General features: G+C 41.7%; 1 protein-coding gene across 2 annotated transcripts in view; it reads right to left on the reverse strand.

The window, feature by feature from the left end:
- Positions 1-9247, reverse strand: part of LOC115150518 (la-related protein 4) — a 32100-nt gene extending 22853 nt beyond the window's left edge. Inside the window, exon 1 of one of the 2 annotated variants that reach the window (XM_029693918.1) lies at positions 8672-9247. In XM_029693918.1, the coding sequence (XP_029549778.1) occupies positions 8672-8773 (102 nt within the window). In that variant the 5' untranslated portion in view covers positions 8774-9247. The remainder of the gene's footprint in view (positions 1-8671) is intronic. The other variant, XM_029693919.1, reaches the window with a different exon arrangement.
- Between the last annotated feature and the right edge of the window lie 490 nt (positions 9248-9737).

Consider the following 9737-nt stretch of genomic DNA (forward strand, 5'->3'; position numbering starts at 1 on the left):
CATGACAGAATACAAACAGTGTAGCTATTCCCTCCGCAAGGCAATCAAACAAGCTAAGCATCAGTATAGAGACAAAGTAGAGTCGCAATTCAACGGCTCAGACACGAGAGGTATGTGGCAGGGTCTACAGGAAATCACAGACTACAAAAAGAAAACAAGGCCCGTCGCGGACACCGACATCTTGCTCCCAGACAAATTAAAACAACTTCTTTGCTCGCTTTGAGGACAATACAGTGCCACTGACACGGCCCGCTACCAAAACCTGTGGGCTCTCCTTCACCGTGGCCAACGTGAGTAAAACTTTTAAATGTGTTAAGATTGATAGTTTTTTATAAAGATAAGTTTAATGCTAGCTAGCAACTTACCTTGGCTTCTTGCTGCCCTCGCGTAACAGGTAGTCAGCCTGCCATGCAGGCTCCTCGTGGAGTGCAATGTAAGGCAGGTGGTTAGAGCATTGGACTAGAAACCGGAAGGTTGCAAAAACGAATCCCCCCTGAACAAGGCAGTTAACCCCCGTTCCTAGGCCGTCATTGAAAATAAGAATGTGTTTTTAATCTGACTTGCCTAGTTAAATAAAAGGTGTAAAAAAATTGTTTTTTTAAATAACTACATTTAAAAAAAAATAATAATAATAATATTTAAAAAAGGCAAATCGGTGGCCAGAAATACCGATTACCGATTGTTATGAAAACTTGAAAATCGGCCATTCCGATTAATCGGTCGACCTCTACAGAAGATAGCCCTATTTTGTAAGAGACCAAGTCTATATTCTGGCAAGAACAGCTCAAATAAGCAAAGACAAACAGTCCATCATTACTAAGTTATGAAGGTCAGTCAATAGGTCAGTCAAAAGAACTTTAAACTTTTCTTCAAGTGCAGTTGCAAAAACCAAGCGCTACGAGGAAACTGAGGTCCGCCACTGGAATGGAAGACCCAGAGTTACCTCTGCTGCAGAGGATAAGTTTATTATAGTTACCAGCCTCAGAAATTGCAGCCCAAATAAATGCTAAACAGAGTTCAAGTAACAGACACATCTCAACATCAACTGTTCAGAGGAGACTGCGTGATTCAGGCCTTCATGGTCAAATTGCTGCAAAGAAACCACTGCTAAAGGACACCAATAATAAGAAGAGACTTGCTTGGGCCAAGAAACACAAGTAATGGACATTAGTCTGAAGACCAAACTGGAGATTTTGGTTCCAACCACTGCGTCTTTGTGAGACGCAGTGTGGGTGAACGGATGATCTCCGCATGTGTATTTCCCACCGTAAAGCATGGGGGAAGTGTTATGGTCGCCAAACCCACTGGCTACAGGTCATCTACAAGTCTCTGCTAGGTAAAGCCCCGCTTTATCTCAGCTCACTGGTCACCATAGCAGCACCCACTCGTAGCACGCGCTCCAGCAGGTATATCTCACTGGTCACCCCCAAAGCCAATTCCTCCTTTGGTCGTCTTTCCTTCCAGTTCTCTGCTGCCAATGACTGGAACGAACTGCAAAAATCTCTGAAGCTGGAGACTCTTACCTCCCTCACTAGCTTTAAGCACCAGCTGTCAGAGCAGCTCACAGGTCACTGCACATAGCCCATCTATTTACCTATCTCATCCCCATACTGTGCTCCTTTGCACCCCAGTATCTCTACTTGCACATTTATTTTCTGCACATCTACCATTCCTGTGTTTAATTGCTATATTGTAATTACTTCACCACCATGGCCTATTTATTGCCTTAACTTACCTCATTTGCACTCACTGTATAGACTTTTTGTTTGCTTTTGTTCTACTGTTTTATTGACTGTATGTTTTGTTTATTCCATGTGTAACTCTGTTTTGTTGTATGTGTTGAATTGCTACGCTTTATCTTGGCCAGGTCGCAAATGAGAACTTGTTCTCAACTTGCCCAAAGCTAATGTTAAGTAGCTGGCTAGCTATTTATTTTCATGAACCTTAAGTTCAATTTCAATAGGTGAACAACAAGTGGCAACCTAGCTAATACTTACAAGGATTCCTAAATCATTGCTAAGAATAATGAAACTGCAGTCATTTTCTACTGGTCATTGTTTTCAGCCTGGTTGTATTGGTGCTAGCTAGGTACCAAGCTAAAGCTAGCTACCCCAGAAGTTCCAGTTGAACAAATAATGCAATTACTGTGTAACTCCAGTTGGGCAACATCTGAAAAATAGAGCACTTGGTAGTGTGTACCGGTGCTCGCCCAGTCGGCGAAAGCCAAAATCACCCATGACAGAGAACTGTTTATTGTCAAGGGCGATGAAGTCCATTATCTTGGCTTTATTGGATTTCGCCATTGAGTTGTCTTGCTGAAATTGTCTTACTCTTTCAAATGACTGCTCGACTTGTTGACTGCTCAATCAACACAGCAGACATTGTGGGCTAGTTTAGTAATGTTGTGTTGCACGTAGAGCACCAAATTTTACGTGGCATAATTACGTCATGTACCTACGTTATATAGGTATGCACGTCGGCTTTGACATGCCATGTTGGCATTTTCAGCTAATATCGTCCGATTCCGATATGTTCACCGATTTATCGTGCATCCCTAGTATATTACATGATTGACACGACCATAATAATCATAATGAAATGGCCTTGGAAGTGCCATAAGTGTAAACCAACATAATTAATTACATGAACCTTTTTAACTGCATTGATAGGTCTTAATTGATCATAGTCCAAACTTGTTATAGTTGCAAATACCATGCATTTGTACCAGGGGAATTTAAACCAAACTGATATTTTATTGCAGGTCTTCTGTTTCCCCACATTTATTGATTAATACCTTCAATACCACACACACAAAAAGACTAATACAGCTTTTTTCAATCTGGCACCCCTCATAAAATCTGACATAGCACCAATATCTTAAAGTATTAAGCGAAAATAAGCATTGGCTTATTGGCATCAAAAATAAATAAATTAAGACTACTATTAGAGTATAGGTATTTCCATGACAACCTGGTTGAGTAACAATACTGGGTTGTTAACACTTTTTATATCAATAAATGTGGGACAGAAAAATAGGCAGTGTAGAATACCATTGCCCAAAATGCATTGCTCCAATAACTTTCAAAAGATTGTTCCGAAGTTTGCCCTCCAAAAATATATTTTACATTTTAAATATAATTTAGCCGTGATGACGAGCGGGAATATAGACCCCGATGAGTCTTCTGCTAGATTTGTACATTTGTTACATTGGAGCAGTGCACAAAGCAAGCAATGTTGATACATTGTATAATTTCATCTCCTGTAACCAATAGCACAGACCAATCTGAGTACCCTTTGCAAGTTCACTGTCATGTAGCCTTAGTGTCAGCTGGAAAATGGAGCACCGCTTCGCGACAGGCATGCTTGCAGCTTTACAGCAAAGAAAACATTGTTTCTAGCCTAAACGTTTTTTGTTTATCCTATATTACAAGAGATGCCTTTCTACCGAGGTTCGCAAGCATTTTATATAATTTCACAAACCATGTTGCAGGCCGTTTTAAATTCATCCCGGGGTTCTAGCTAACAACCTGGTTATTTTGACAGTAGGTTTAGGCAAATTTGATTGGCACAGGAAAGTGTCTGCTAGTCATGAGATTCAAAAGGTTGGATTCATATAGGCCTAATGTAAGCCTAAACTATATAAAAAAAATCTAATACCCACGTGGGTGATTGAAAGACGAACTGTTTTGCCGGTTGTCAAGGTAATACTATGAAAGTGTAGATGCCAATCACCATATAAGTTCAAAGATGAAAAAGCCTGGAAGGAGGAGAGATGACTAGAAACGATTTGGTTGACCGTTTTGTGTGTGGATTAATTGTCGGAGTAGAGGACCTTCTGCATTTCAGGTAAAATAACAACTCAATGTTTATATCCCAGGACAAATTAGCTAGCTAAATAGGACAAATTAGCTAGCAAGTACTAGCTAAATTGCCATACATGTTTAATGCTTTTCGACCTGTCCCCAAATTAATGTAATTGATTCAGAGTTTGTTTTGATATTTTAACCTGCGTGTCGTGATCGCGTTTGGTGTAGGGGGACAAAATAAATGTATGCACGATGGCGCACGCGCGCAGCCGGTTTGGGTTCCGTGTTACTGACACAATGACATGCAAATCAACATTCATGTATATCACAGGAGGTTGGTGGCACCTTAATTGGGGAGGACGGGCTCGCGGTAATGGCTGGAGCGGAATGTTATCCAACAGTTTTTATGGGTTTGATGTAGGGAGGCAAATTGTTAGTCCATTTTACTGCCAACTAATTGATGCTCATCAACCGGTCAACAAAACGTTAAAAAAATTAAATAATAATACCAACAGTAAAATGACGTGACCAACAGAAAATACTTTCAGAGATCTGTATATAATGACAAGATGCTTATGTTTCTGCCCTAACAAGCTTAGGACCAAAATAAGCCCATAGAAATGCATTGGACTTATTTTGGACAGATTTTGGCGAGAGGTTCGCCTCTTCCTCTCAAAAGGCTATAATTGAACATGCAACTCCTGTAATGAAGCAGCTAATAAAATGTGATTTTCAAACACTTGCCCAAATGCAATTGGCAGAAAACACAGTTCTAAACTGAGCACCTAATGCGAGCAGTTCCATGAAACACTGTTCGAAACTTAGAGGGGCAAATGAGTCACACTTTACTAGTGTACTATGAAAAATAAAAAATAGCTCCTTATTAATTCTGGCCACCAAAGTTAACATGCAATTGCATTTTGAATTATTTGTTGCGCAATGACTGGGCTTACAAAAGCAGGTTTCACTCCAGTAGCCTACAGGCTTTTTGAGGAGCTACTCTTGCGCTGTCTGACAGGTGGTAGACTACTCCGCGCCTCAAACTAGGCTCTGTATGCTGTGGGCGTTTGATAAATAAAATGCATGACAACTAAATAAAAACAGACGCGTGCCATTTTCATTCCACAAAATTATACAAATTAACCTATGGACCGATAAGCATGACAGGTCAAATGTATTTTCGGTGGCACAAGCATCTAGGGGGACGGGGCGAACAGGATTCTAGGCCACTATATTTTCCACCATGGTATTGCAATACTAATCGGTATTGTGATACTTGGCCTGGTATCGTATCATTTGTAAAATGTTAGAATCGCGATAAGCCTAGCGTCTGGTGTGACCACCATTTGCTTCATGCAGTGCAGCATCTCCTTCGCATAAAGTTGATCAGGCTATTGGGTGTGGAATGTTATTCCACTCTTCAATGGCTGTGCAAAGTTGCTGGATATTGGCAGGAACTGGAACACGCTGCTGTACACGTCAATCCAGAGCATCCCAAACATGCTCAATGGGTGAGATGTCTGAGTATGCAGGCCGTGGAATAACTGGAATATTTTCAGCTTCCAGGAATTGTGTACAGATCCTTGCGACATTAGCGTGCTAAAACATGAGGTGATGGCAACGGATTAATGGCACAACAATAGGCTTCAGGATCTCGTCACAGTATCTCTGTGCATTGAAATTGCCAATGCAATTGTGTTTGTTGTCCGTAGCTTCTGCCTGTCCATACCATTGCCCCGTGGTGGGGTTGTCTGTTCAATGTTGACATCAGCAAACCACTCGCCAACACAACGCCATACATGCTGTCTGCCCAGTACAGTTGAAACCAGGATTCATCTGTGCAGACCACACTTATCCAGCATGCCAGTGGCCATCGAAGGTGAGCATTTGCCCACAGAAGTCGGTTACGGCGCCGAAATGCAGTCAGGTCAAGTCCCTGGTGAGGACAACGAGCTGAGATGAGCTTCCTGAGACGGTTTCTGACAGTTTGTGCAAAAATTCTACAGTTGTGATTAACCACATTTTCATCAGCTGTCCGGGTGGCTTGTCTCAGACGATCACGCAGGTGAAGAGGCTGATTGTGGAGGTCCTGGGCTGTTGTGGTTTCACATGGTCTGCGAATGTGAGGCCGTTTGGACGTAATGCAAAATTCTCTAAAACAACGTTGGAGGCGGCTTATGGTAAAGAAATGAACATTCAATCTGGCAACAGCTCTGGTGGACATTCCTGAAGTCAGCATGCCAATTGCACACTTCCTCAAAACATCTATGGCATTGTGTTGTGTGACAAAACTGCACATTTTAAGAGTGGCCTTTTATAGTCCCCAGAACAAGGTGCACCTGTGTAACGATCATGCTGTTTAATCAGCTTCTTGATATGCCATACCCGTCAGGTGGATGGTTGATCTTGGCATGTAACTAAAATTGTGCACAACATTTTAGATGAATAAGCTTTTAGTGCATATGGAACATTTCTGGGATATTTTATTTAAGCTCATGAAACCAACACTTAACATGTTGCTTTTATATATTTTTGTTCAGTGTAGTACAAAAAAATGTTAAAAATGCATGAAATGAAATGTATGCATTCACTACTGTAAGTCGCTCTGGATAAGAGCGTCTGCTAAATGACTAAAATGTAATGTAAATGTAGTAAGATTGGATTTTAGGGATGCACCGATAGGAAATTTTGGGCCGATACCGATATCCCATATTTTCCTTGCCAAAAAAACTGATACAGACAACAGATATTCAACATTTTAGCAGCCTTTTAAGCATTCTAGTACAGTTAAATAGTTGAAACACACATACTGACCAAAAAGTTATTTTGTTGGCATTTACGTATGTCCCCATTACCAGTAAAACATAATCAAAACCTATTTCTTTCACTTACATGCTGTGCTGTTATGTTGTTCAGTCGTTTCATTCTCAAACAGGATTTCATCATAGATGTCAAGCAGTGAAGTTTCAGCTGTCTGTCTGTGGCCTCTTCTGACGTGGGTCCTCTTCCTCAGTGCGCACTGTCACTGTGACCGTTTCCATCTTGTCCAGCTGTGTCTAACATTTCACGTAAACCCTATTTCTTGTCTGTATCAAAGTAGCGGCCCTTGTACCTAGCATCGAGCATGGTGGCGACACAGTAAAGAGGCTCAGAGAGAATGCCTCCGAATCGCTTGTTCACAGCCTCTAGTAGGGTAATTTTGCAAGTATTAACCCCACGGTCTGTGTCTGCAGTTTTGTTGAGCAGGCTTTTCAATGCCATGACAGAGGGTATCACGTCTGCTGCAGACCCAGTTGATGAGCTTATTTCTCGAGTCAGTTGTTCGAACGGAGCTAGGATTGTGTTCATGTTTCAAACATGTCCTCAAATCCCATTGAAATGGCAGCAACGGTATGAGAACCAGCACATTCTTGAGCATGCAATACAGCTTTCCTCAGTACGAAATCCTCTTAGACCCACTGTGCTGTCATACTCTGCATGCTCATGGGGCTGACATCGCTGGTCCAAATGTCAGTCATGAAGCCAATAGCAGTGATGCCCATAGCAAGTAGCTCATGGATGTGAGTTTCAACAATACTGTGTAATTCCGGTAGGGCAACATCTGAAAAATAGCACCTACTTGGTAGTGTGTACCGGGGCTCGAGGTGCTCGACCAGTCAGCGAGAGCCAACATCCTCCACGACAGAGAACGGTTGATTGTCAAGGGCAATGAATTCCATTATCTTGCCGTTAATAGATTTCGGCTTGGAGTTGAATCGCAGAATTTTTTTACTCTTTCAAATGACTGTTCGACTTGAACTTCTTTAGTTGTTGGAAGTATACGCTTAGTTTTTTTCTGCTTTTGTTCTAAGTAGTCGCTGAACTTCTGGAGGTGATGCACTTATAAATGAGTAATCAGGTTTGTGGTATTTAAAGATTTCACTTTCTCCTCGGGAAATAATAGCTGCACAAACGTTGCATATGGCCTTTTTGTTATGTTCCTTTGAAACCTCAAAATAGAACCACACAGCAGACATTGTGGGGCAGGTTTATACACTATCCCATTCCAATACTTGGCCCTAAAGGATCCTACACCAGTCCGTCGGTCTGGGAGGATGGAACCCCTTCTCTCAACTTCCTGTAGGTCTTCTGTACTAAAAGCTCACACTCATATTTATCTGCTGCTGCAACTAACACATCTTCTGTGAACGTCGCTCCATCCGTGCAGTGCATCACCATGGCTGTAAACGCAAGAAATACAATAGGGATGCACAATATATTGGTAAGGATATCGGAATCTGTGCAAAACCGATGTCGACGCTTACGTGCATACCTTTTAAATGTAGATTAATGACGCCACAAAAAATACAGCACTACACGTGCAACACAGCATTATAGGCGCAGGGTAAGATGGTGCAATTTAAGTTTTCCCTTTATTTTTGTGTTTGTCACAATGTGGAATGCACATTCCGAACTGAGAAAGGCTGCAATACGCCAAAAAGCGTCTAGTCTGCCGGAAATTCACATTTAGAATTAATACGAATACTCGTTACAAAGCTATCTAGCTAACGTTAACTTAGTTGGCTAACGTACGCGAGCTAACCTCGTTAGCTAGCTATTTTACGTGGGTTAACTATTAGTCGACCTGGCTTGCTAACGTTAGTTTGTCGGCAGATGTTCGTTAACTTAAGTCCTAATGCGTAGTTACAGGCCAGACTAACACCTTAGTAGCACGCGGAAGAACCAGTCTATACAGTCAACGGGTGAATTGCAGTTACTTTATTAAACTAGGTTGCAACATTACGATTACGTTAGTTTCATGGGGGCCTGCCCTTGGGAGATTCGAGGGGGAGGGAGTGCCAATTTAGTACAGGGCCCAAACTCACCATGCCGCCTTGATCCTTGTTTGTTTTCGATGTTATCTCCCCTTGTTCACGTTTGTCCAATGTTGGCTTGACCGTCTCCTTCTGCTGCGGCGACGAACTCATCGGTCGCCCCCGACTAGACTAGCCACTTTCCCCCGTCCCCCCACTCCGACTAAACCTTTCCACGTAAAAACAAGCTCACGCTATTCAACTTGGTTTGATGTATAACTAAGTGCAATCAATGGAGCAATTGTCACAATAAAAAGGAAACAGCCAATCGTGTAGTATCCTATCTTAATTTTCGATTACAAACCAAATCGTTGACATAGCCGCACGACGAAGCCTATGCTAGGCGCCACACTCCCGTCATACAACGCGACCAGGAGTGTATTCATTAGTCGGATTCTGTTACAAAACGTTTTGCATCGAAAACAAGAGTTTCTATTTCAACAATTCCAAGTAGGTCCCTCCACGTAAAGTTCCGTTAGGTTTGTTACCGTTTACTAGAGGAACCAACCGTTTTTCAACGAAATCGGACGAATGAATACACTCCTGTTACTGCCTCCCTCCCTGGTAACAGTGCTACAGTCCCGGCGCCGCATAGCAACGAGAGCGGCACTCTTTCCGCATAGCGACAGCGCGAGCAGAAAAACAAATATATGGAATGTTTAAAAAAATATATATATATGGATGTTTCAAAACAGCAGTCAATTTGGCTAGGGGAAAAAAATAAAAAATAATTCAATTTAGTCTGTTTACAAACTTCAATTATCATATGTGGCTGTGCTCTACAATATTTCATTTAGTATTTTCCTTTAAATAATCACTGATCTGGCAAGTGGAAACACTGCTTTCGGTGATTTCTTTAAGGAAGATAAATAACAATTATGTATACAAACACATATATAATTATACACATCATTGGGAAAGAATGATTCATGAATTAAACAGGGACGATTTTTTGGAACAACAACGTCAGGAAGAACAGCGCCCCTTAGCGGTGTCTCGAGGCTAGGCAAACGCTTGGTACAAACCTCAGGTACAAAAAGCATGAGGGAGATAAAACCATATGCACACCACAGATTGA

The sequence above is a fragment of the Salmo trutta genome, chromosome 16 (genome assembly GCF_901001165.1).
Source record: "Salmo trutta chromosome 16, fSalTru1.1, whole genome shotgun sequence".
Classification (NCBI taxonomy): Eukaryota; Metazoa; Chordata; class Actinopteri; order Salmoniformes; family Salmonidae; genus Salmo; species Salmo trutta.